The 27,536-nt window shown below is 42.7% G+C and overlaps 1 protein-coding gene across 7 annotated transcripts in view; it reads left to right on the top strand.

Annotated features, from left to right (window-relative positions):
• ttll5 (tubulin tyrosine ligase-like family, member 5) overlaps positions 1–27,516 on the top strand; it is a 50,841-nt gene extending 23,325 nt beyond the window's left edge. For 4 of the 7 annotated variants that reach the window (XM_034222121.1, XM_034222122.1, XM_034222127.1 and 1 more), the window contains 17 exons: positions 997–1,104; positions 1,203–1,294; positions 2,373–2,435; positions 3,031–3,179; positions 3,436–3,676; positions 4,837–4,954; positions 5,366–5,512; positions 5,617–5,708; positions 5,837–5,985; positions 6,259–6,825; positions 7,082–7,260; positions 9,132–9,268; positions 16,605–16,803; positions 19,660–19,862; positions 22,156–22,175; positions 23,399–23,481; positions 26,016–27,516. In XM_034222121.1, the coding sequence (XP_034078012.1) occupies positions 997–1,104; positions 1,203–1,294; positions 2,373–2,435; positions 3,031–3,179; positions 3,436–3,676; positions 4,837–4,954; positions 5,366–5,512; positions 5,617–5,708; positions 5,837–5,985; positions 6,259–6,825; positions 7,082–7,260; positions 9,132–9,268; positions 16,605–16,803; positions 19,660–19,862; positions 22,156–22,175; positions 23,399–23,481; positions 26,016–26,225 (2,757 nt within the window). In that variant the 3' untranslated portion in view covers positions 26,226–27,516. The remainder of the gene's footprint in view (positions 1–996; positions 1,105–1,202; positions 1,295–2,372; positions 2,436–3,030; positions 3,180–3,435; positions 3,677–4,836; positions 4,955–5,365; positions 5,513–5,616; positions 5,709–5,836; positions 5,986–6,258; positions 6,826–7,081; positions 7,261–9,131; positions 9,269–16,604; positions 16,804–19,659; positions 19,863–22,155; positions 22,176–23,398; positions 23,482–26,015) is intronic. The other 3 variants (XM_034222124.1, XM_034222125.1, XM_034222126.1) reach the window with 3 other exon arrangements.
• Positions 27,517–27,536: the final 20 nt, after the last annotated feature.

Below are 27,536 nucleotides of genomic sequence, written 5' to 3'. Positions count from 1 at the left end.
CCAGACGAGATCTCTCTCCCCAGTCTGTGTGCGAGGGGGCGGGGCAGTTTACACACAGGCAGCTGCTACATGCAGCAACACACGGAGGGGATGGCGGAGAGAAGCGCTCCAAGGTGTGGTTAAATGTTACCCGTCTTGAAGTGGACAATGCTCGTTGCCAAGAGTGTTTAGCATGTGGGCGGGAACACGAGCAATGTGTCTAAACATTTATCAAAAGTGCTCCACATCCAGACGGAGGAATGCACCGGGTTCGACTGTCTCTCTAGCAGCTCTGTAGCCCCATCCACGAGTAACGTTTCCACGTCAGGTGTTATGTATGCTAGCAGCAACACACGGAGTTAACTCCATTATACAAACATGGGTTAATGATTAGAGGTAACTGAGTTATTTATTTTGTTAAAGTTTCAGCTATTCTGTTCACAGTTCTGTCATCAGATTATTTAATAGGATTTGTTAAAACATTGTTGTTTCTTTTGATGTGAAATATTATTTATTTAATTTAAATAAAAAGCAATGTTAATTTTGTAAACAATTTGTTAATTTAATAATATATGTATTTTTGAATCAAGTATTCATCTTTATTGTCTTCATTGTTAGTTTCCACATGCCTAAAACAACCTCAAGCTACATCTAAAAGTTGATGGCTAAATAAGAGCGTTTGAGAAATTGTGCAAGGCATACAGTAATAGTCTGAATAGTCGATTAGTCGTTTCATTAATCGATAGATTAATCGATTATCAAATTAGTCATTTGTTGCAGCCCTATTATCCCATGTATAAATAAAACGTGTTATTCAGCAACCCTTGCAATTTGGGATTTTATTTTTGGTTGGTAGACCTCGGTGAGCTGGTCATTTCAAAAGTAGCTCACCAGCCCAAAAAGTGTGGGCACCCCTGATGTAGACTGTAGACAAAGAACTCAATTATTCTCAAATATTTGCAAGTATTTATTTTGGAATGACTGTTCATGGAGGGATTTCATCTTTACTCTTCTTAGCGGCAGAGGCCAGCGTCAGCCAGTAACTCAGAAACAGAGGGGTCCAAAGACAAGCTAGGACCCAAACAAGGGCAAGGAGACAGCACTCTGAGCATGACTGCTGAGGAGGTGAGGCCTTTAGGATAGTAGTTTGTGACATGATGTGTTTGATGTTCTTTACAGTACAGTGAAAACTCTATTTCAGAACTTTTCTTTTTCAAATAAAGGTCAAAGTGTTGAGGCGGATAAAGGAAGAGTACGAAAGACGTGGAGGCTTCGTGAGGATCTTCCCCACCGCAGAAACATGGGAGCTCTATGGGTAAGCTGAGCCAAGAAGGAATACACAAGGGTGTTTGATTATAATGTTACTAATTTGTTGTGATGCACTTACACTAAATGTGTATAATCAACGCCTCAAGCCAGATTTCTCTTCGCTGTCACTCATTAAACCATCAGACCAAGGTGTAGCTTCAGAGTTTAATCGTTAAACTCTGTCTATTATTACTTGTATATTTAAAAAGGCATTTGAGCTCCTATTATGGCGCGTTTCCACTGCAGCGGGGTAGCCCCGTTTAAGCGTCCCTAAGCGTCCTCGCTCAGGCCTCGGGCTGCCTCGCTGGCCGTCCGAGGCCGTGGCGCATTTCCATTACAGTTTAGGACCTGGGGTAGCAACGCAGTGTAGGCGGGGCGATCGGCTTTGTTTTTGTTCACATTTCGAGTTGTTCCGTCGAGCTCCCGCTGGATTTGATCATCCCCAATGAGATGTAGGAACGTCGTCACCTCCTCGGTCGACCACGGTGTGCTTTTCTTATTAGACGTAGCCATTTTTGTAGCTCATCCGTTTACAAAATGCTGTTTATAAAAATGCTGCAAGCTTGCTTCTAAATATATATGCGACGCTAGGGATGAACTCGCGCGCGATCTTGTGACGATTCTCTCTGACCAATCAGCAGTCGAGAGTGTTGACGTCACTAGTTCAGCCCTGGCCCTGGTCTGATAGAACCACGATTTTATGAGGCCGGAAAAAGAGGGAAAATGTACCCGCTGGCCGGTACTAGGCTATATGGAAAGGCCACCAAAAACCGGCCTGGCCGCTTGAGGACGGTTAAGGACGCTTAAACGGGGCTACCCGCTGCAGTGGAAACGCGCCATTAGAGACTAAATCTGTTTTTGTGCTTAAAATTCACATTCCTTTATGAGGATATGAAGTTTGATTAGATCCATGGCTTACATAGCCGTAGAGTTTTTGTGACATTTTTAAAAGCATATTTTGTAGCGGTCCGTGGGAATTATTGGTACATTTAACAGCTTTCACAGTTTCTGCAAGTGAGAAAAAAGCTTATTGGTGCTCCTGCCTTTAAGAGGATTGACATTGCTTATTATCTTGTTTCTCTCAGTGGGTATCTGGAGTCCAAGACATCCTTGAACTACATGTTGGCTAACAGACTTTTCCATGGAAGGTAAGCATTTCCATTGTGGTTGGGATTTGGGAATAAATCTCTCCTTTATTTGTGGAAACAGTTGGAATCGACATGGCGTTTGTTTGGTCTTACCATTGGATAGGTGAGAGGAACAGCTGAGGAGACAAAGCACAGTCAACTTTTCCAGCGTGCGCCCAATGCGTATGTGGCATTTCTGCAGAGATTTGGGGCAGAAGTGGAAAGACAATTATAAATGTACTGTAGCTTTTTATTGAACCACGATTTTTGTTGTTTTAATACAACATGTGTCTATGTTAATTGAATCAGTATGGGCTTGCAAGTTTTACCCACAGCTTTGACAATTGCACAATATTGTCAAGGGATTTACCCCTCCAATTGATCCCATCTAGGATTTCCCAGTGATCGTAAGGTAGCCAGAATATCGCTGCAAGTTATTCTTTGCTTTTTATCCTCTCCCTGTTGGAACACCACTCTCTCTCACGTCAGCTTCTGGACACGCTGCTTGACCCCATTAGTCTTTCTGAGATCTGTTTTTGTAATTGCTGATGATATTACGCATATAAATCATAAGAGTTGTTACCAATGTGTTGACATGTCTTGTTCTGTCTCTCAGGAATGGGAGCGGGAATGTGCAGCTGGAGGTGGACGCCATCCACTGCTGCCACGTCGTCCAGTACGAGAGGAAGCTGCTGTCTCTGGAGGCACGTAAGAAGAGACAGCGCCACCTGACTCATCGCTTGGCTGAAGGGAAGAAGAAATCGGGTAGGCCTGATGTGTTCTTGCCTCAATTCAAGAAACCGCTTTTTTAGCAGTGTGATGACATTACATGCCAAAGCACTTATGTTTCCAATAAATAACTCCCCTGTGTCACGGTTAGGTTGGCCAAATATGACTCTGAATGAGTTCATTTTATTATGGCAACATCAGAACCCTATTTTGAGTGTATATGTTTATTTTGTTCAAATTGTCAGTGATGCCACTGACATTTGTCTTTCTCCTGCAATGCTGTTTACCTCAGGGAAAGAATCCAAGACCTCCCCAGCGGAGAGCAGCAGTCAGGAGGGAGAGGAGAGAGAGGAGGTGAAACAAGCTCTGGAGCGGGTCTCACACAGGGACTTGGTAGCAGAGCAGAGAAAACAAGTGGCCACACCACTGGAGCGCTGCCACGGCAACCCTCTGTCCAGCTCAGAGGCAGCCATGCTCAGTGCCAGACCCAGAGTCAACCTGCTCAACATCCTGCAGCAGGGGTGGGACCTCAGGTCAGTCTTTATCACGACCGCTGCTGCTCTCATCTGCCGCCCTCACTGGGATTTCTAATATGACATGCACTAAAGCACATACCAAATTATAATGTTCTCGCATTACTCATACTGTGTAGCTATGCGCTTGTGACTTTCTTTTTATTTGCAACAAAAGGATAAATAAATGTAATTTCCTTTTTTATTGAGAGCCTTAAAGTCTGCCACAACTAAAATATTGTATAGAAAATACTTATTTTTCCTATTTATTTTTTCATGTTTCTGGTAATAACACTGTCTCATGTACTATACTCTGAATCTTACATCTTTAATACATTTTGTGGTAGCTACAGCCTGACTGTTCAAGGAAGGAAGTGATAGGAGGCGTGTGGTGCAGTGGGTTGTGAGTTGGTATTCGGATCAGGAGGTCAGCATGTTGTTGTGTCCCTGGGCAAGACACTTCACCCCAAAGTGCTCCTGTGGGGATTGCCCACAGTATTGAGTATGTAAGTCGCTTTGGATAAAAGCGTCTAACAAGTAACATGTAATGTAATAGATGACATTAACATACATATAGCTGTTATTAGCCAAGTATAAAGACATCTTCACTTGTTATATACACTTGAATTCATGAAAGACACCAAATATTCCAAATACTGTCATGTGACAGTCTTTACATACTACTACACCTAAGTGCAACAAAGACTGCGATCTGATGTTGACGCTAAAGTGAGCCTGAAATGATAATTGCAGGAGGAATTACAATAACAAGTCTGAGTTTGTAGAAATTCCTCAGTGCTTGCCAGGACTGTGCGTGGAGCAGGGAAATTATAGTACAGCATATCAATGTTGTGTTTGACACCTTTTTCCAAAACAATTTCTTCATTTCAATGTCCAATGAGAGCACTGTTTCCAGGTTTACCCGGGTCACAAAGACAGTTTATCATGTTGATACCGATGCAAGACAAGATACATGGTGTTTCAACAACCTCTGGGTGAAAGTGATACATACCTGTTTTCTCTTATGTCAGCTAATGAATATACAGCATTCATTTCTGCTTGTATCACAGATTCCAATGCCAAAAGTATGGTAAATGTTTTTTTATTAGCCGTCGTTACGTCTTTCTTTTTCCATTGCTTTACCTATGCAGTTCTTGACGATTCCCCCCCCCTCTCTCCAGTAAAGTGCAGGCGCGGGTGGCTTTTTCCTCCTACCTGCAGCGAGTCCAGCAAAGGCTGCTGGCAGAAAGCAGAGCCAACGCCATCCCAGCGTGGCCAGACAAGGACAACGACCAAATGGTATAGTGATTTTTAATCTCCTTTTCCTAATAAACAGACAAGGCTAGAATACCTTGGGGCATTGTTCCTCCCTTGAATGTATACATGATGCCAGATTTCCCCTTGTTATTATTATACTGTTACTCATATGTACCCTGGCTGTAGCTGTATTTGAGACATTTTGTGGCCACATCATGGAAAACGTAGTCTCTGTAGAAAGTTTGGAAAGTCTGTATTGTTACGACATACATCATCATCAGTGACCTCAAACCTTCGGGGAAACTCAATGTCGATCTGTAGGTGATTAAATGAAAAGGTCTCAATGTTTTTTCATGGCTTTGAACCCTGACAGAAGAAAAGGTGTGGTACAATAAATCTGTTGTTTCAGGGAATTGATAAGATATTCCTCATGAATGTTTTTTGTCTGCACAGGAGCTGGTGATTCGCTTCTTGAGACGAGCAGCCAGTAACCTTCAACAAGACATAAAGGTGGTCTTGCCCAGTCGCCAGCTTCCAATCCAAGACCGCAGACGCATCCTGTCCCACCAGCTAGGAGAGTTTATCCACTGTTACAACAAGGTGCCCATTCCCAGACTACCACAAAATCACAAATCTAGGAGATGATGCAAACATTGGAAAACATTATCCACATTATGCGGTCTTATTCTTTCCTATCTTCTTAGGAAACTGAACATATTGTGAAAAAGCAGGAGAACAGCAACGAGGAGCATTGTATTAACCCTGGTGTGTTTCAGGAGTACATCACTGCAGCAAGGTTAGTGAATTGGCGAGCCCACTGACCATTGTTCACTGCTTGGCTCTTCACTGTTCCAGTAATAATATATGCTACTGCCTGAAGAGTGTTTTCAATCTGCTATACACATGTATCTCTTTTTTCTACAGTGAAAACGATCTGGAGGAGGTTCTGACATTCTACACACAGAAAAATAAATCAGACAATGTCTTCCTAGGAACAAAAGTGAGGAGTGTTAAGAAAGACGTTCATGAAGTAAACGCCTCGGGAGATTCAGGCCACTGTGAGAATTCCAAAAGTGAGTTTCTCCCTTGTGTTTTTTTCCCGATATTTTTGTTACTGAAGGTCTGGTTTATGTTTAATATTTTATCATTCAAGCACAGTAAACAGGAATTGTTTAGATTTGTAAGCCCAAAAAAAAGTTAAGGGGAAAAACATTGAGTCATCTGGGGTGAAGAAGAGGTCAGCTTCAAATGATTAGAACTCATTTGGGGAAAACAAATGTGTGTCAGAGCCGAGGAATGGCTAACTCATGATAAAGGAGCTCTGGCTTCTTTCCTCTTTTGAACAGCTCTGTCTGTGGCCAAAGAGGATTTCAGCGCTTCAGAGTCCTCGCTCTCCACTGGGAAATTCAGCAGTGAGCCGGACATCAAGGTCACCGACAGACAGCCTCCTGTCCGTACTGAAGACCAACCGGCAGCAGCTAGATCTGGTAGAATCCAGCCAGAAGTCAAGGCCTTCCAGCACTTTTCTGGCTTTCCTGTGACTCTAGACCGCACACATATCCCCCTGCAGCACGACTGCCCTGCGCCCAGGTCCCTGCCTCTTCACTGTCCGCCACCACCACCCCCTCTTCAGCCGCCGTCCTACGCACAGTCCCTGGCGAAGTCTCAGTTCTGTCTTTCTGAGACCCTCTGTGACCCTCCTGCATACGCCCCCACCCTCATGGTCACGCAGCCACCAAAAGCAACGTGGACAGCTGGCTCTAACACGGCCTGCGCTGGAACATCAACCCAGGTTTTAAGGAGGATTCAGTCCTTCACCACGTCCTCTCAGACCCCCGGAGCTGCCACTTCCCTCCCGACTGCCACGCACATTTATAGTCAGAAGCTCTCTAGACCCACCTCTGCGGGCCAAGGTGAGATAACTTTTCTACGTGCTTCAGAAATGCACCAATTAATCAATTAACCCAACTCAAAATAGATGCTATTTAATGATTCCACAGAGAAAATAGTTCCTGTTTTTCTCTGTTTTATATCATATAAAATGGAAATATTTGGGCTATCAACTGACGATAAAAAGATTGAACCTGGGGGTGGATTATAATGGATTTAGCTGGTAATGAACAGATTCACTCCCATGTTCTCACATCAGTCTTTGTTATTCTCTGTCAGTGATCAAGAGGAGCAGTTCCAGTAAACTGAAGCCAAACTCATCAGGGACGATAAAGGAGTTAAACTCCCAGGCCCAGTCGAACCAGCAGGCCTTCATCTCAGCGCTGAAGAAGCTGGCTGACAAGCAGGTAGCTCGCCACTATACCAGCTCCAGTCACATCAACCTGCTGACACAGCACGTGAGTTCATTACGTTTTTTACCTGTGTATTAGGCGACAGCTACTCCCATCCGGAGCAGGACGTTTTCATTGCGTATAGGAAACTACAATGAGTTATTAAGCGATTGTAAAGTGATCTGTGTAACGTTTCATATAAGGGAGAAGCATCTGGGCCCGCTGCAGTAGTGTCTCACTGTGAGGTCTCTGACATTTCTCTTTGTTGATGCGTAAACCTGGCTCTGACCCCATGCTGAGGGTCTGCTGCCTCGCACCGTGCACCTTCCTCTCTCTGTCCCCCGCTCGCCTGCAGTCTGTGGGCTGGGGTTGGTACTGGGGGGGGGTCTGAAACTGGGGTTTAAAGCTGGCTGGCCTAAACAGTGATGAGCCGCATCAAGCCTGCGCTCTGTGTGAGGTCTCATTATCAGATGCACCATGGGGGAGTGATTTCTGTTGATACTTAACAAGCAGCCACTTTTTTGTGGTAATTGATGCTTATAAATAGAGGAATGTAGCAAATTGGCACTGAGCAGGGGAGCGGTAGCTCCATTGGCTCCATCACCACCTCCTATATTCCCCAGAGGTTTGTCATACAGCGTGTGGAGCCCCTCCACCTCCCCCCCCCCTCCTCTTCTTCCACCTTCTCCTCTGCCTCACTGTCAACGTTTTTTGTGATGGCACTAGACCACACAGACTGCAGATGTTATGGCTTCCTTTCCACTGTATGTTATTCTGTCTATCTGAAAGGTGTTTGCTTTATTTCTTATGATTAGTTATTCTGGGTTCATTGCAGTAATTTATTTTACGGAGTAAAATAGTCCGGTGTTTTGCACTTAAAGACTTTTTCTTGTTTATTTTGGGGCTGAGATTTGAAGTCCTTTACTCACTGGCTGAACTAAATGGGGAACATTGTAAACACGAACAACACCCTGCTGCTCTGGTTGACCTCTGAGGTTCAAGTAATTGCTCACTCTCATGCCAGATCCCATGTTTACAAAACAGGGACTGAACTTGAGGAAATGCAGACACACAGTAGTCGCCTTTTAATGAACTGAATAAAATCCATCCAGCATGTGTGTTTGTTTGTGGAATATATTATTTTGAGACATCCTTTAACACTGTGTCCCAATTGGACAAGCGAGTGTACATGACCTTAGACAATGGGGCATTATGGCAATTATAAACACTAGATGAAGGTCACTGTGCCTTGTGTGGAAAATAAATATTTATTATGGTTGATATACATACAATTTTGTATCTCTTGTCATAAAAATGTAAGCACTGAAATATAGGCACTTGTGTGTTTAAATCAAATAATAAGAATACGCCCAGTGTACCTTGTGAGTGACTTAGAGCTGAGGCTGTGTAACACCATGCTGATACATTTTTCACGTCGTACAAGGCTTGGCAGCATTACAACTTTGCCATTGGACTATTTAGTGCACAGGAGGAAATAAAGTAAATAAAACGCCACAGCAGTGTAATTTATTCTCCAATTAGATCTCACTGAACATAAGTCCCAGGGCAGTACGGAGTAGCACAGAGGTACAGTAGTCGTAAACAGATTTGAGCTGGCGAGTCATGATAGCTGATTCTGTCAGAGTTGAAGGAGGGGGGAGGGGGGGGGGGGGGGACCACCTGGATTTAGTGCTGAGCAGAGACTGTCTCTGCCATGTGCTGTGTGTACATTTCACACAGCCCCCAGAGACAAGATAATGAGGCGGTCGATGTGGGGGGGAACACAATATGACTGCTTATTCATCAAGCATTCCCATTGATTTAGGGACTAGTAGTGGAATGTTTAGTGACTTGGAATACCTACATATTAAAAATACATTATGAAGAAAACTGGCTTTAATTTAATAATCTGTTGAATTTTTCTCCACTGCCTACAGTTGACCAACCTAAACCTGGCCAACAGGATGCTGGGCAAAGAGAGCACCACGCTGAACCCCAAAGTGCGGCCCACTGCTGCGCCACCAGGCCCTCTGAAGGCTGTTCACTCTGCAGCAGATCGCTGTAGCAGCACTAGGTGAGTCCAAAGACATGTGGAATTATGCAGGGGGATCTTTGTTCTTTCTTTCTTTACAGGTTAATACACATAGGAACAACACTTGCAGAAAAACAGACAGACTTATGCATAGACAAAACAATGAAAACACAAAAGACATCACATCAGGGCTATTTGTCTCTTGCTTGCAGGTAAGAGCTCCTTAACTGTCATTCAGCAATCCTCCTATTTTAAGCTAAGCAAAATCTGGCCTTGTGGGCCTCGCCAAATCCCACCATCCCTTTCACCTCTTCTCAAGCTTTTCACTTTGTAGTCTCAGTGCATATATCGAACTTTCCATTACATATGACTCAGGAGTCCATCCACTCTCCCTCCGTCGGAACCTCTTGGCTCATCCACTTCCTCGTTATAGATTTTTTGGTTTCCACCCTTAAAATGTACTTATCGTCATTAACCATTGTCTACTTTCCCCTGGAACATCACTTCAAATTTCAATAGTACTTTTGCATGAAGTATTTTTACCCTATAATTGTGGACCTGAGTCCAAAGAGGGATTATGGATGGACATTCCCAGAACAGGTGAAAGTGGTTGGCATTAACATTGCAGGGGATATTTTTCAAGTTCAAAACAAGCATATCTGAAATACATAACTCAGACGTGTCTTTTTCAAAAAGTAATAATAAAATGCAGTGGGTGGCTCACCCAGTCTTTAGTGCCACACATATCCCTGGCCTCATGTTATATCAGCTCAAAATGATTCCAAAGGGCTTTACGCCGTGTGGTGTAGAGACCTTTGGAGACCGTGGAATAACTGGTATCAGATTAGTACTTGGAATCGGCAAGTATTGGAATGGTAATCTGATAGATAAAAAGTCTGAATGGTTCATTCCAACAGTTGTCCAAGAAAAGTTTCATGATACATTCATTGGAATACATTTAAAGAAAATGTGATTTCAGTTGGACTTTCTTTGGGAAATGGTTACAGTTCCTCCTCTATTGCTCCACGTTTGCATTTGGCAAACATCTCTGTTCAAGTTCTCCCTATGGTCAAATGTCAGTATTGTGCTCAAATGCACCATTTATTCGCCTCCCCTGAGGCAGCAGGGAAGGAATAGTGTGTAACAGCCTCAATGGAGTGCAGTGCCAAAGAAAACAGCAAATCTCCCTCGGATAGTCTGAGTAGCTGTGTGATGTACACACAGACATTTTAGTTCGTTATAACAAACATTTCAGTTTTTTAGAATATGTCATAGGGCCTTTAAATACTAAAGTTGAGTATCATTCTTAAGTTTAAGTGTTTGCAAGGAAAGAAAGCTGTTTACCTATTAAGTACTCCTCACTTTGGCCAATTTATTGCCGAGGATTTTCTGCCTAATGAACTTTACACAAGTCTGTACTGTAGACACTTAGATTGTGGTAGCCTATTTGGTCACACTCAATAGATTCTAAATGATTTTTTAATAGTCTCTGTCGAATTTTCAGATTGAAGAGTGTTAGTTTTTGGAAAAGGATTGCCAAGCACCAACACTCCTCTGGGCAGGGAAGTTCAATACATGCCTGGAAATTGGCATTTTATCCTCTTTTTTATAGTGCTTTGTGGAGCTAAGTACTAGATTTGGCTGCTGAGTGGCGGGAGTGTGTGAAGCATGCTGGCAGCTTAAAACACTGCATTGGCAGGGTGGAGGCGATGGTGAGGGGGCAATGTCAACACCCACATGATCTGCCCTCCCCCCCATCCTTACCCCATATTTCACCCCTCACATTGCTCTGAGGGGAGAAGGAAGGAAACAGAAGGACAGAATATGATCACCGGTCCTGGTGCCATGCTGGGATATTTGACCGGCTATTTGAAGGTGCAACTCATTGAGGGGTAAGCATCTGTGGTGTTTTATTTTTGTCGTGATATGTGAATGACAGTGTCTCAGACAGCTTGGCCTTGATCTTGGACTCTGTTTTTCCAGTCCTGCCCTTCCTTATGTATTGAGCTGTCAAGGAATTCCAGGAATGTCTGGCCTTTTCCCTTTTTAAAGTGTTTTTATTTCCACAAACCAAGAAGAGAGATTTATGAGAATTTATAATTTCACGGATAGCCTCACATTGCTTTTATATATTAAACTGTGGAAACAGAAATCACCTTTTGATCTCCGATGTTACAGCTCTACTGCTTTGATTGGATCCTACATTTCTTCTATGAATGTAGTCATTTCCCTTTGACTATTTCAGCCTTTCCTGTAGGGCTGCTCAATTCATCGTATTTTAATCGCGATGACGATTATGGCTTGCAACGATTACGAAAACAACGTAATCGAAATAAAACGATTATTTTTTTATTATTATTATTACAATCAACTGTTAAACACAAACTGTTCACATTTTTTTTCTCCAATAAATGGATGTTTTCAAAGTCAATGACTAATCGCATTTAATAATCGCAATTAGAATTATTGACCCAAATAATCGAGATTATGATTTTTGCCATAATCGAGCAGCCCTAATTTCCTGTATTAATTTGGCACTTCATTCGTCACAAAACACTTTTTAGTAAAGCTTCAGCTTTTCACATTTCAAGTTCATAGAAGGAGGAATATACAGTACCCTTTGTTAGAAAGCTTATTCTAAATGTCTTCATAAAATACACAGCTCCCTTCATCTACCCATTTGTCACTCGCTTCCAATACAAAACGCTCTCTTGTACCCCAGATCCCCCCTGCTCCTGGTTTGACGTTCACCTCTCATTGCACTGAAATGTCTTTAATACGATATTAGGATAAATTGCCAGGATTTCACCTCGGAGCGGTTTCTTATAACACAGCATTTCCTGTGTGCCTTCCCCCCCCCACACACTCCCTCCCTACACTCAGGCCTGATGGTTTGTGCCAAACATACTGAAACTGTTAAGCACACTGGCTCTTTTAGCAACCACAGGGGTGAAGTATGATGGGTTTCAAAGAGTAGCGCCGCTCTTTGAAGTGCCGCTGCCAGGATCTACCAGGTATGCTTCATCAGCACTCTGAGAGCTGCTGCCTCACTGCAGTGTGCCGACAACCGGAGGGCTTTGAAACCAAACGGCACGTCCTCACACAGCCACAGTGGGCTGGGGGGGGGGGGTCATATCTGGTGTTCCTGAAACATTAATGAAGATTTCCATTTAACGTAAATGATGAAAACTGTTTAAAACACTCCGACTTTCAGACTACATTCAAAAACAACCTGTGTTTTGTAACTGTTTTTCGAAGTAGCATCTTAGTTTAGGGTGATTTGATTAGATGTACAGATATGGTCTTGGATAAAGTTACTAGCAGTTAATGGTCATGTAAGGTAAGGTACGTTTATTTATATAGCACATTTTCAGACACAGGCAATTCAAAGTGCTTTACATCAACATTAACACTTAATAAGAACACAAAAGAAAGGAACACAATAGATAAACACAATGGAATAACAGATTCATAAAAACCATGCATAAAAGAGATACAGAATAGTTTAAATAGTCATGTGAATTCCCATTAATATGATTTGTCCCTGGCCATAAAAATTACCTCAATATTTATCTTCTAGCTGTACATACGTACAAATGACCGCAAACCTATTACCTCTACTGTGTTCACTCCAGCCCCGCTAGAACTGAGGAATACCACAACCCTACTTATGCAGGGTATTTTTAGTTCTGTTCAATACTTGTTGGATTGATGTTTGACTTGGTTGAATCTTGTAAGAACATACCATTCCAAAGGATTTTATGACAGCACATTTGCTGAACCATCAACCCAGCTAATCAGAAAAGCACTGGTGAAAATTGAAAACTTATTTGAAGGAGGGCAGAGTCCCCACACAATTGGTTTGATGTCTTTCTTCCTTTGAATTTATAAAAGAGAGTTTTTTATTCACATTTGATTGGAGCCAGATGTGGTTATAGGAAATATAGAACCCTTAAGTTAAGAAAGGGTGACATTCCAGGGAATGGATGGAGGGTTTTCAGCCGATACAAACACCTTAGTTTCACCACCTATTACTATGCTTTTGTATAAAGTTGTTCCTATGTAATCTCTTAGAAATGAAGCTAGTTTAAACTACAGGCAATCAATTGTAATTGTTTTAAAATCTAGTTTAAGGAACAGTGGGATCTGCATTTGCTTTTATTAAAGTCACATCAAACATCATAGCACTACTTTTGTGAAATCTGAACAACGTTTTTAACATTTGCATATATTAGTAAGAAATAGATCAAATAAAAGTGCAGTGTGAATTTTACATTTATAAAATGTATAGTTTTGGAGAATCAATAGAGTATCATTTTATGTATTCATTTATTTAACAGGGACAATGCACATTAATAAACATTTCTGTACATTTGCCAGAGTTAGTCAAGAGGTTATTTTTAATCTGTAGTCCCTGAATATTATTATATATATTATATACTGAATAGAGTATCACAAAACATAATATCGCAATACCAAGTAAATCAATATATTCTCGGCCCCCTAAATTCAAGTTGAAATTACAATGTCATAATCAGCAAACAATTTGTTTTGAAAGTCAAACCCATTAAATACCTTAGCCACCTTTTTAAATTATTCACTTTACATCAGACCATGTTCAGGATGTCAGAATATTCTAGGTTTTCCCTCTGGAAACCTCTTTTTTTAGAACAGACCTCTGGTAGTTTCAGGACCCTATATTACTCACTTCTGCAATAACGAAAGCATCAGCACCCACGTCTAGACTGTTTCCACAACAAATGCCTTTTTATATTTGAGAGGCAGTTCTATTGAGTGTCATGTCGTTACAATAAAACAAAGTAAACAAACAGTAATAGCTGGAAATACCCTCTCACTCTTGAGGCGGCTGCTGTTTACACTTGGGCTCGGAGATACTGTGGTATGATGTCATCTCCGACCGTCCATTCTCCCACATTCACACGGAGTTAGATTGATGCAGCACATGTGCTCCACTTGCTCTGCCGTGTTGTTCTACAGTCAGTCATATCAGTGTATTAAAGGACAGCGCGCACAGCGGGGATTAGGTGACACCAGTAGTCCTGCAGAGAGGGCGGTCCCACCATGTTGGAACTCCACACATGTGCTGTACTAGTGATGAGAATATCAGATGTAAAACAGTTTTTCATTGGTCGTTTTTTCTGGACTGAGAACTATTGCCTCTGTTTTTAAATTCATGATCTGTAATATGTTTTGCGTGGTGTTGTGTTGACAAGCCCTGTCTGGACCGACTTCTTCTCAAGGCCCTACTGCGACATTCTACTGCAGGAAGCATATGCTCGTGACCGGAGGAATAATCAGTTTTAGACCATATGCTAATAAAATGGTAGCGCTGAAGGTCCCTGTGGCCCAGTGTGCAAACTGTAGCCAGGCTAACGGAAATGACTGCTGTAAACAAAGAAGCAGTTCTTGTTTTGTCTCCTGGCGTTGTGGATTCTCTGGCCTCGCAAGGTTCACAGACGAGCCTTTGTTTCCAGAAGCTAATTTTTTTTTTGAATTGGCTCGTAGTCACACCATTTGTTTTTGCAATATATGTGCCATTATGTGAACTGAGAAATGCATGGGCGGATAAGCATGTTCACATCAGTTTAAGATCCCTTGTGTCTTTGTTTGGCCACACAGGGCAGGATTATGTTTTCACTTGAGCAACACAAGATTATTATCCCACAGTGTGTATTGTTCAAGATTAATTGAGTTCTAATTTTAGAGCTTATCACAGTTCGGCGCTTAAAATATCCCAGCTATTGTGATTTTAGGTCTATAGTGTTTCCTCCTACTCTAGAGTGGACAAATGTTATTGCATCTAATGGGAGTACTTTCCAAGAGTTTCTTTTGTGATTATTACCCCCGGGGATCTTATTTCTTCAACTGTACTCTTTTTTTCTCATTTTGTGCCTCCCAACAGTGCTCTTTATGGCATTATTTTGTGGCTAAAGTGGTACACATACAGCAGCACACACCAGACTCAATGTAGACTCAATTTAAGCGTGTCTGAAGGGGAGGCTCACCTCATTGCTTTAACAGCGGCCCAACAAGAAAAAAGAAAGGCTGAAACAGGCTTAGTTCTAATGACAGATAATCCAGTTACAAACTCGTGGAGCTCGTCAAAAGGTTTGCTTTCCAGGTTGTGGCTTTGTGATGTGAATGGAACGTGAAGCTCGGGAGCACTGAGGCAAAGAGGAAAGGTTTTCAGTTCAGCCTGTGTTCGCTACAGGCTTGCCCTCTGCTTTGACACTGATTTGCACACTTTGACTTGAGGCTTCTGTGGGCCCAGCAGCCACACGCAGGGACGCTGCGAGCTGTCTCGTCTTTTTTACTTCTTGCCGGTGCTGTTGCAACTCAACATGTGGAGGGAACCGTGGGAGTTAATTAGCTGCTACCACATCTCTTCCTTGGTTGGGTGGTGACATATCTGAAGTAGCAAGTACTGTGCTATTATGGCTACTAAAGCTTTCACCATCTTGCAATTTTGCAGGTAATTATTTAGATGGATCAGTAGTGCGTCAGTAGCTTCATTTAAGACTTTTTTAGGGAATTATTTAAACATAATGCCAACCTCTCAATAAACGCTACAATGTTTATTCGTCATAACTTTTCGTCAATTGTCTCCCCTCTATATTTATATTGTCTAATGTAAAACGAATCCTCACCAAATGCAATAAATTACGAGTAGATCAAAAAAGGGCAGAATCAGGTAAAATCTCAGCTTCACAAAACACTATCTTAACTGGTGGTTATTTTAGCTTATATTGGAAACAAGAGGAAAATGCTACGCTGGCTCTATTTTCCAAACTATTTTTTAACCAATAATGCTTTTTTTCATATTTGTATTCTACTGTGACATGTTTACATGATTTCATATTCAAAAAGCCCCTTATTTTTCTCATACTGCCTGTGCTGCAGCACCTCTTTTCATTCTCTGTCTGAAACCATAACCCAGTCTGCTCTGATTGGTTTGCTGGGAGGCTCTGTTGTGATTGGTTAACCGCTTAGTGATGTCCCGTCCATTATCATTTCACGTTCTAGTGTTGAAGCGCTATCCAAAAGAAAGACGAGCATTACGTAGTGATATCACGATGTTATGGATGTAAACAAAGGACTCTGGTAGAGAAACTCCCTCTGAAGGGAACTTTGGGATATTAGCCAGACCAGTTACATGTACAAACACCTACTACAGCACAGGCAAAACAAACAAAAAAGCATAATAAGGCCCCTTCATCAGAATGCAATAAGACACACTGTGACAAACACAGGTGGCTTAAACTGCTGAGCAGAACAGTTTGCGAGATTTGGATTTAAAAGTCAGTGTGTGTGCGTTTTGCAGAACTTTTTGCTGACCTCTTCCTCTCTGCTCTCCAAGCCACAGGCCGCTGAAGGACGAGGAGGATCTGTGGGACGGGCAGATGCAAAGTGCCTATAGCCTGGTGACAGGAGTAAACCCCCAGCAGCGCTACGAGCCCACCCAGGGAAGCTACCAGCTGCAGTTTGCAATCCAGAAACTGCAACAGCAAAGACTCCAGTCCCGATCTTCGCTGGACCAGAGCCACTGCAGACACCAGGTATATAACAGATTGTGTTCCTCCTCATTGTGTCATGATAAATAGGATACTTTAATGACTAGATGTATTATTGTTAAAAGGGAACACCCCACAAGTGTCCTTTCCAGAGAGCGATGTGAGTTGGTAATGGCCAACTTTTATCCTTAAGTACACCCTAGCTTTCAGACTCTTTTTGTCCTTATTTTTATTATTTGCACTTTGAATTGCCTTTGTGTCTGAAACCTGCTATTTAAATAACCTTGCCTTGCCTTTATTGGAAAAATGGTTTCCATGCCACAGCGTCATATTACTGGAATCTTTTTTTTGTTGATTCTGTTTCAACTCCTCATGATTTGTTCCTTGAAAATGCTCAGGCCCTTTGTGTTTTGTTAAATTAAAATGTAGTTAAAGAGTTCAGAGTTTGTTCAGCTTCTTTTGTTTTCATTCGATGCCTTGCTTTAATATCAACACCACATGGATGAACTGAACTTGTACGAGAAGTATTGAGCTTTACCTCAGGAAAACCCTCATATTTCCCTTACCTCAGCACTGTGCTGTCCAAAATAATACAAAATACGCCCACATCAAGGGGAAAGCTTTCATGTTAGCATTTACAACGCTATTCTCAGATTCTCTTTCCAAACCACTTAACAAAATGGTGTTTGGTGGGAATATCCTCCTCAACAGAAGCTAATTCCTGGAGAGCCAAACATGACTGCTCACCCTAAGATTGCATTGTTTGGCTGAGTGACTCTGGGCTTCTATTGGAAGGTAAGTAAACAAGGAAAGCTGCTCATGAGGGCACCAGAGAGGCCTTGCTGCAGTATCCATTATTAGGTTTACGTCTTTACAGTTCACATCAGATTTGAGCTTCATTTGTGTTCCACATGAATACAAATGTTGGGATATGATTTTTCTCAGCAGTAGTAATGAAGCGACAAAAAACCTTTTAGTCATGCCTCACTAGCCGTGACCGATGGGATTTGGCTGTTTGTAGAGGGAGATTAGAAAGAGTGGTCTCGGTCATTTTGCGCAGAATAATTGTAATGTTTTAATATAAATACAGGCCCTCTTTTTGTTGCTGTAAATTGCTTTGAAAGAGGATCTTAACAGGAAGAATGTATTTAAGTGTTTTGTAAAGTGGAGAGAAATGGAGACAGATTGTTGGATGCACCCATTTATTCCTGATCTGTCCGGGGTAAAGCAGTTGGTGATATTTCTCTTGGCTTGGGCCCGCAGCCTTACGCAAGGCACTTTATGAAAGTGATCCCGTGCATTTCCTCTGTTCCGTTCCCCTTTTCATTTAGTCTCATAGTCAGAAAACAGTTGACAAAGTTTCCTTTTATTGCTGACATCATACTCCTGCATGAGCTCTTCACAACAGAGCCATCTTGTTGTTCAACTCTCACAAACTGAGGTCATCGGGAGGCTGACTCAGGATAGGGTTGTCTCACCATCAAATCAGACAACCCTCCCTAAAATCCTTGCCGTCCCTCCCCCTTCGTTCCAACCAAATGGGTCTCTCTGGCAATCTGTATATTTACTGACAATAAGTTCTTCAATCCTGCAGCTTCTTTTTACGTTTTACTATGACACCTATTTTGTTACCTATAAGGGAATAGTCTAAAATGTTTCTTTGCCCCACATACACCTTGGTCCAGGAATTAGTCAGTGACTTAACTACTCTTTGAGCTTTTTCGTCACCTTGCTGGCTTTTCTGACCTCATTATAAAAGTAATTGAGCTTTTAGGATTACCTAAAGAGACAAAAGGAAGTGCTGTGAGTGCATAGATATGCTCTATGTGTGTGAGTGTGTACTTCAAGGGGCTGTTCCGGCGCTGCAGTCCACGTTCCAGTTACTGGGTGCAGACTGCGCGGCTCCTCTACTGGCCTGGCTCAGAGCCAACTGGCAGCCAGAGAAAGGTGGCCTTCCTGGTCCTGCTCAGACTGAATTGCCGGCCATAGGCCTCGCAACCTGGAAACTCAGCTTCTCATTTATCAACAGACCAATTACATCAGATATTCCCTGTCACACCGCCGGCCCTTTGAGGGGCTGCACTGTGGAGCTGGAAAACCATTAGCTTGTCAGATAGCCGTAGGAAGCTGCAGAGAAAATAGCGTAGACGTGAGACGTGGAAGGAATGCATACAATGCATTCTCCAGGAAGGACAGAGTGAAATGGGACTCTAAAATATGATGTCAGAAAGAAAAACGGTATTTCTCCTCTCCCCAAGCCTGTGAAAAAATCTTGTAAAAACAAATAAATAATGTAAAGAATGTTCTTATCAGTGCAGCCAATATTGTTGTTTTGATACTGGATGGCATTTCATTAATATATTATTCATGTCAATCACTTTGATATTTCATTCAAAGACAACATTTCTTCCCCATGACTAACCCATTCCAAAGGTGATAGTACTTCCCTATTCCTCTTTAGGAATTGGATTTTTTTTTTTTACAGTTGAGTAAATACATACCATAACATACTTTCTAATAAATACTAAATACATTCAGAAGGACCCACAAACTATATATTTACATAAATAAGGATTTGCGTCCTAATTCAAAACCACCGTTATTACATGTTGACTTGAATTTAAATTAGAACCCAAACAAGAGCTGTTAAAGTGTTCTGTTTTTATTTCAAACACGCACTGCTGTTAAATACTTAACCTTGTAAAGAATATAGGAAAACCATTTTTTTTACCCAATCTCAATGTATTTGTTTATAATTGAGAGATCATAGTAATTCAAATACAGACAGCCTTATACTGCCTGTCCATAACGATAAACTACAGTTAACATTATCATGGCAAACTGAGTTAATAAAAGCATTCACTGTGTTAACAATACTGACCTTAAATTATATTTTCTTAGGCTCAATATCCAGACCAGACGGGTGCTCCACTCGCCCAGGCTCCCCCAGCCTCATCCAGCTGCCCTCCATCCAGCTTTCATGTTCGAACCAGCCATGGTCACAGCCACAGCCAAACCTGTGTGAGTCCTGTTCTCGCCCCCAAGCCGCCCAGTAGTGCCAGAGAGGGACAGATCAGGAAAACGGCAACAAAGCGCCTCATCAAGTAAGTACGGCCTTTCAACTGAACACATTTCTGATTCACTTCTTTGAGTTTCATAAAGTCACCATGTACTGAATAGAAGATATTGCAGTGGGGAATGGCATTGATTGGCTTGTGGATTAAGACAAAGAGCATGGGAGCGGTGAGTTCCAGAGGACACGGCTGATGCTAATGAGAGTTAGAATATGTGTGCAGTGGAGTGCTCCCAGTCTTTTGGCCACAGGGTGTATCTGCCTGTTCAGTAAACAACCTCATCACAGGCCTGCTTTCTGCCTGAACCGTAAACAGAACGTGGTTCAGTGGAAGGGCCCCGGGCTCAGAGCGCCGTTTAATTCCTGTTTGGTTTGGAGATAAGCTGAAGGGCACAGAAGGGAAAATAAAAGGAAAGGAGTGAAACGGGGCTGAACTGCCAGCTTTTCCCCTCACTTACTTTATGACTTTATGACTACAACATCTGGCCAAATTGCACAACAACAGAAAAGTCTTTGTGACCGGGACCGAATGTTTGTTTAAATCACGTTGAAGGGCACAATCGGATTGGCATAAAGAACTGTCCATTTGTCTGTGAGCCTCAGTAGTAGCAGAGAGTAGCAGATCGCCCTGAGCGAAGCCCTGGTTCTGCTGACGTGTTACATTCAGTCATTCAGTGGACAAACTGTTGCTGGCAAGTGAAAAGTGAAGAAGGCAGAGGTGCAGCGCAGGGGTTGTAGAATAAGTTAGGGCAGCCGGATAGGTGCTGTGTTTGCTCCTTTGTGTGTGTGTGTGTGTGTGTGTGTGTGTGTGTGTGTGTGTGTGTGTGTGTGTGTGTGTGTGTGTGTGTGTGTGTGTGTGTGTGTGTGTGTGTGTGTGTGTGTGTGTGTGTGTGTGTGTGTGTGTGTGTGTGTGTGTGTGTGTGTGTGTGTGTGTGTGTGTGTGTGTGTGTGTGTGTGTGTGTGTGTGTGTGTGTGTGTGTGTGTGTGTGTGTGTGTGTGTGTGTGTGTGTGTGTGTGTGTGTGTGTGTGTGTGTGTGTGTGTGTGTGTGCTCCTTTGTGTGTGTGTGTGTTTTCCTGGCAGTTGCCGTGTTTACACTCTGCATGTGGAATTCCAGAGCCCCCTCACACTCTCCTCTGTCCTGCATTTTTGCGGTTGACCAGTGTGACAGGGGAGAGTGTGGGAAAAACGGAAGCTTCAGGACCAAAAATGCACCGATGGAAACAAGGAAACTAAAGAATAAAGAGAGGGGAAAAGTAAGAATGACAGGAAAAAGTGAACTCTGTCCAGGAGAAAGGAGATGATTGTTTGCAGAAAATGGGGGGATAATGCGTTGCTTCCCTTTATTTCCAGAGCTCATTTTAGGGGCAACTCAATACCTCTGTTATTGAGGCACATCTGAAATGCATCCCAGTGTCGGCGTAAGCTCCTCCAACTTATAATAGAATCACTGTGCTGGGTGTATTCACACAGTTCAAGGTTATGCAGCCCTCCAAACACCTTCCTCCAGCCAGCTGTTGAATTGTAAACCTGTTGCACTATATACATTTCCCAGTAATGGCCTTGACTCATTCTCCCATTAGTAATACATTGTTGATCACTGACTGCTCTTAGCTGAATCTATCTATCAGAATTTTGTTATTTTGGTCTGGGGTGAAGATCTCAGTCCATTCCACAAAATGATTTCCTCTGTTTGAAGACAAATCCTACAAGAGTGCTTTCTAATCAACCATGTCCGAATATGCTGACTCAGTGACGAGTCAGCATTCAGTTTTAATTGAAGATTAAAGTACAGGACAGATCTGGGCAACGAGTGCCAGCGCCTTTGATTTTTAAGCTCAACAAACATGTGGTACACTTGCTCCAACCCCATGTGCTTCATGTTGGTATCAACTCAGCAGGGCAGGGCCCTCTGGTCTATCAACATACCACAGCTGCCAACTGGAGGGGCTGCGAGGACTCAAAGTGGTATGACTTCAGTGAAGGCTTTGAAAGGAGCAATTTGTAAAACAAATAAATGAGCCTGTTTGGTATTTTGTTTGCGAGATTTGGCTAGACGCAGCTGTAACTACGGAAACCCGGGCTGTCGTGTGGCATTACTAATAGGGTGACAATTACAGCAGCACCATTAATGTCAGCCTGGCTGCTGCTTTCACTCCCTATTAATCAGCCACAACAGTAGTTATTTTCACAGGATACTGCATACACACAGAAGCTGCCAAACGTGTGTTTATGGTTAAACTTTATCCCTTTTGGTCAACATTAAGTCTTTCTGGCTACCTGAATGCAGAAAAAATAAATCTGTTTTTTTTTTTTTTTACATAAGGACTTCAGCTCTTGCCACAAGTAAGTAAGTAGTTCAAAATATTCAACTTCAGGCTTATATTTCATCTGTGTACCCTGCAAGTTCAGATCTCTCCTACAGTGTTTCTTGTTTCTGCTTGCTGAGTCTTGAAGTGACCGAGTGAGAGACTGTTGACAAAGAGAGTGATGTGAAGAACCGAGAGGTCAAGTTTTTTCCCCCCCTTTCAATATGAAAGGGGTTGCTTCCTGTCGAGGTATGCCACGCTTAAAGTGGGCCAGTTCTATTTGTGGTTGTGTAATGGTATGAAAGAACAACTGTGCAGTCCCTTACAAGGAGGCAGTGTGTACCCTCATTACCTTGCTAATGCTCCTCTGGCACGCTGCTGTTATGGGGTGAGAGGTTAATGCCAACTAAGCTTTATTTATTGTTCCCCCTAAAAAATGCTTAACAGATTTAATGTATAAGGTTACAGACGTGTCTGCTCCCGCTCTATGCTTCGCCAGTTCCTATAATGGTTTATTCTCTGAAAACACTGTATTTGCTGTCTGATTATTTGCAAATGGCTATATAATTCCCTGTTTGGGATCCTGATTGAAGCCCTGTGAGATAAGTGTACACTACTGACTATTCAGCAATCAGCATACAAGATGGCCCATGTGTGCCCCTTCTGTGTCTGTAGCGACTGACGGCAGGTCTACATAATCAGCAATCAACACAATAATCTTGGGAAATCACCCAGGACAAGGAGCAGGAATTTGCCCCCTTCTTGTCACAAATTAGCTCATGAGGGCCACTAGGCAAACACTTAACCCCCAGTGGCCTCCACTGACTACACACACATACACACACACACACACACACACACACACACACACACACACACACACACACACACACACACACACACACACACACACACACACACACACACACACACACACACACACACACACACACACACACACACACACACACACACACACACACACACACACACACACACACGCGCACTAGTTAAACTGACTCCACTTGTCTTCTGTCAGAGGATGACTCATCAGACGTCATATTAGCTCTAGTATTCGCACGTAGTTTTCAGCTATTATTTACTTATTGATGTACTCAGCTCAAACTTGGACAATACACTAGGATACATCCACAGCTTTATACCAGACTGTGGGGAGAAGCGTTGGAATTCAGATGCTGTTCACCCCTGGGGAATGATCTTTTTGGTCATCTCTGACATTTTTCGTCTCATGATTAACAGGCAGAAGTCCATGGAGAGTTCAGCCAGTGGCAGTGTGTCCAACGGGCAGCATGTGGTCTACGAAGCCATCTGTGGTAAAACAGGTGGGTCTGATGCTGTATTTCTACACATGCTGTAACTTGGCCTGTTGGTGGTGCAGTATGGAAGGTGGGTGGGGGGGGGGTGTGCCCTCTATATGCCAGTGGCCGTGATTGCAGCCAGGCATAGTGGACATTCCCCATGGAGGACTGATAGACACCACTGGATATTTTTAGCCAGCTTCCTGCTTGCATAGTGGTGTGCAGGATGTGTAAATATATTGTGCACATTGTAGCAGATAACTACTACTGTCATAATGATAAATAAAGTACACACTTGACATTTCTTAGAAGAGTACAAGTGCAGATCTATTGGTTATTTTTATTACAATGCCTAGTGTCATAACCCTCTTTGTGCCAAGCAGAGTTGAAGCTGCCAGATCTGAATGAGCATGAACAAACTCTACAGTGCTATTTGACTATAAGTGTCCAAAACTACGGGATTACTGCTGAAGATAAATAGGTTTAACAGTGATGACATCTTTCTTTTGAAATAGGATCTAGTGGTGGGAGCAGTTTGTGTGGGTACTCCCATCTGTTGGTCATTCCTACGCAATTGTAACTACGTCTATACGCAAAAAGGGATGTCCAGTTGTACCCCAGAAATCACACTTAGAGTAAAAATGTATCTTAGCCTTTGCTGCGTTTATAATGCACCACAATCGTGGGTGCATGCGCTCACGTGTGTCATCCTGCCCTATTTCCACAACTCTTTCCATTCTAACAGAAGTGTTGAGGTTATTACAGTAACAGTGATATTTAGCGCTGATGCACACATCTGTTTGCCTGATCAGGAGCTTTTTTCTTTCTTTCCATAGACCTACCATACATTAGCATTAGCTAATCATAGCATTCATTACATCACGTGAGCGTCAGAGTCAAGCCGACCCAGGAATCATCTTGTTGGAAAAACAACGTAGCTCTGCACCCCTCCCCCCCTAAAAAAAATTGGGTGCGTGTGTCTGTGACCAGAACATTTCTTTTTTCATTCTCCCCCTAAACTATGGAGGCTGGCTTAAGTTAACAAACATCTTATAAACTCATCAATTACTGTAACTGGATCCGTTGGGATGGCTTCTGAATTTCATGTATGCATTTTTCCGTCGTCCAGGGCTCGAAGGGTGGGGGAGATGCTTCTCTCTTGACTTAATAAAAAAAAAGGTCCCAGTACCAAAACCAGTTAGCGAGGCAGGTCAAACCATGCCTTTTAGAATGGGACTGGGAGACGAACAGAGACTCAGTGTGGCTTTTTTGGAGGGAGGGGGGTGTTATTAGAGAGGGAACAGCCTTTGTGGAGCTTTGGAGTGCGTCAGGTCTTTCTGCCTGCCCAGAGTACCTTTGTGGCGAGATGACTGAGCCCCCCTGATTGACTCTGACAGGGAGTTAGAGCGGGTCCAAGTGGAGAGCATTCTCTATGATCAGCTGTCAACCGTCATTAATCACACTCTCCCTTTATCTCCCTCTTGTGCACTCTCTTAATCTCTTCCTCTCTTTGCTCATACAACTCTCCCTTTATCCCCCCAAAACTTTTTCTGCCCACTCACCCCGTTCCCCCTTTTTCCTTCCCCACTTCTTCTATGTTAATTTTTGACATGAGATGAAGGGAGGGTTTCTATCAAAGCTAACAAACCTAGATTATATCAACCATATGTGTTTTACAATGCGTCCCTTGAACCTCTCTCTTGAAGTTCTCAGGGCTGCACAGCTGGTGACTGTGGATATTTATTGCTTTCAGTTTGAGAAGGAAATGAATGCTGCACTTGTGCCATTTTAATGGGAGTCTGATCATGTCAGGGCGCATAGCTTAGGCCTCTCTCTATCAAAATAAGAGAGTGCGGTGCCCTGTTGGGAAAGGAAGGCAGTCATCCCCTATTCAGATGTATTATGTAAGTTATTGGATGTTTGATTCAAAGCAATCACTGGTACATCTCACACAATGCTCCAAATGGTTGAGTAATTATGGGAGAGAAGTGGTTGTGCTGTTATTGAGCAAATCATTAGGAGTGGGAAATGTGAGAGAAATGACTGTCCCCTTTTATCTTTTCTTTTTTTCCCGCTGAGCTGGAGAAGCTTCCAGCGGTCATGTCATCAGATTGGAAGTCAGGGAGATGTTTTCGTTTTTCAGCTCCGTCAGGCCCCACGGTGTAAAAGAGCACCAAAATAAACAGGGTGCTGAGAGGAGGAATGAATGAGAATACTGTTTGGGAGCACAAACACGGCAGCTCTTACTGTACTTGGAATGCCTTTCCTACTAGATGCCTGGCTGTCAGCCAGCCGATAGGACGAGGAGCGGGGGGGGGGCAGCCTGACAAAAGGCTGAGCGCTGAGATGACAGAGCAGATCCCCTGGTAACAGCCTCCAGAAAAACCATCAACAAAACATTCACCAGGAGGTCTTTAGCCTTCTCCTTTGAAAGGGAATTCTTTCAGGTTTGACCTTAGCATTTCTGTTTGTGCACATGTGGGTTCTGTGGGGGAAACCTTGTGCTGCCCTTCTCCCTCTTTTTTTAATTAATTTGACTTTCATCTGTTGCTCCCCAGGGCTCTCTGTGTACCACAAGCTGCTCCAGGGCCAGGAGCCCGGCCACAGATGACATGAAAGCGACCAGAGGCCCGTCCTGCCCCTCTGCTGGCCTGACAGGTGTCTCTGCATGTAACTACATCCTCACAGAGGTGTATTCTGGGAAAGGACAACAGCAGCAGATCAAAGCGTGCCAGACATCGAACAGGGTCCTATTAATTTCTCTCTGATACAGCCACAGACATTTGAGAGGGGCCAGGAATGCCCAGCTTTGACGCAGGTTGAGATTTGATTTGCTCAGCTCAACATCACTTTTCAGCTCCTTACCCTGTGTACCCCCCTCCCTCTCCCCTCTCCCCCGTTGGCTACGCTCAGTCTATATCCCAACAGTTGTCCGCCCTCATTCTCTCCATGCTACTGATGCCACAGAAAGATTTCACTGACAGATAGCCTTCAGCAGATGGTTCCTTAATGCCCCAGTGGCATTTTTATTTCAGGATCCAACCTTTTATTCTCTGCTCCTGCAGTAGCATATGCACCACTACCCATTCATGTAGATGTTATCTTTATATACAAACGGACAAGCATACAGAGGAGGTTCTTTTGTGAGAAGCTTCTGGCATTACACACCTTGACTCGTTGCCAAAACATTTGCTGTGCTCATTGCCTAAGGATGTGTTAAAGAAGTAGAGAATGATTTGCTTGTAGGCGTAAAAAGGAGCATACATAACGGTAGATTGCTGCCTTGTTCCACGTTTACAAGGACAATGTAAAACAAATATCAAGAATGCAGTTGACCTGTGGTTTTTCCTGTAAGCTGTTGAGATGTAGATGTTTTTCTTGGACGGACCAAATGTAATATTTTAAGTAAATTATTGTAGTTGTATTTGTATTTATTCACTGAATATTGTCCACCAAAAGGCCTTTTTGGCCGTTGCTGTAGCTTGAAGCATAGCATAAAGAGGAATGATGGTTATGCACAGCCTTGCCTATATGAAGGTTAATGCTGCACCAGCAGATCAATATCCATGAATGTTGCTTGGGACCATATAGTGAGTTAACTCAGGGCGTGTTAATAGAATAAAACATCTCTGTTATATATCAATAGATTCAGAATATGTTTATGATGACTTTGTCAGAAATACTTGAATGTCATGCATGTCATATCCACTGATGATCATCATCACAGGGATGTTGCACAGATGGTAGTTCTCCATGCAGACTAGAACTGGTTTTAATACACTTGAAAGTATTGTATTTTGTAATGATCGATGGCAAACTTGATGTTGTGGTCTACTTTACTACACCAGTGCATGCTGTGTTACAGATATTCAACAGTGGAATCCAAATCAATGTATATTCTCCTGTGGTGATACAAAGTTGTTTACAGTCTGATCATTTGATTTGTTGTGTCGCTGATGTTTACAACACACATGCATGGTAATGTTTTTGGAATCATATTGGTATCAAACAACATTGAAATGAAAACCGAGAAAACATTAAAACATGCTGATAGTGTCAGTAAATGTATTTGTCTTTCT

The sequence above is a fragment of the Gymnodraco acuticeps genome, unplaced genomic scaffold (genome assembly GCF_902827175.1).
Source record: "Gymnodraco acuticeps unplaced genomic scaffold, fGymAcu1.1, whole genome shotgun sequence".
Classification (NCBI taxonomy): Eukaryota; Metazoa; Chordata; class Actinopteri; order Perciformes; family Bathydraconidae; genus Gymnodraco; species Gymnodraco acuticeps.
This window is presented reverse-complemented; position numbering and strand designations above follow the sequence as displayed.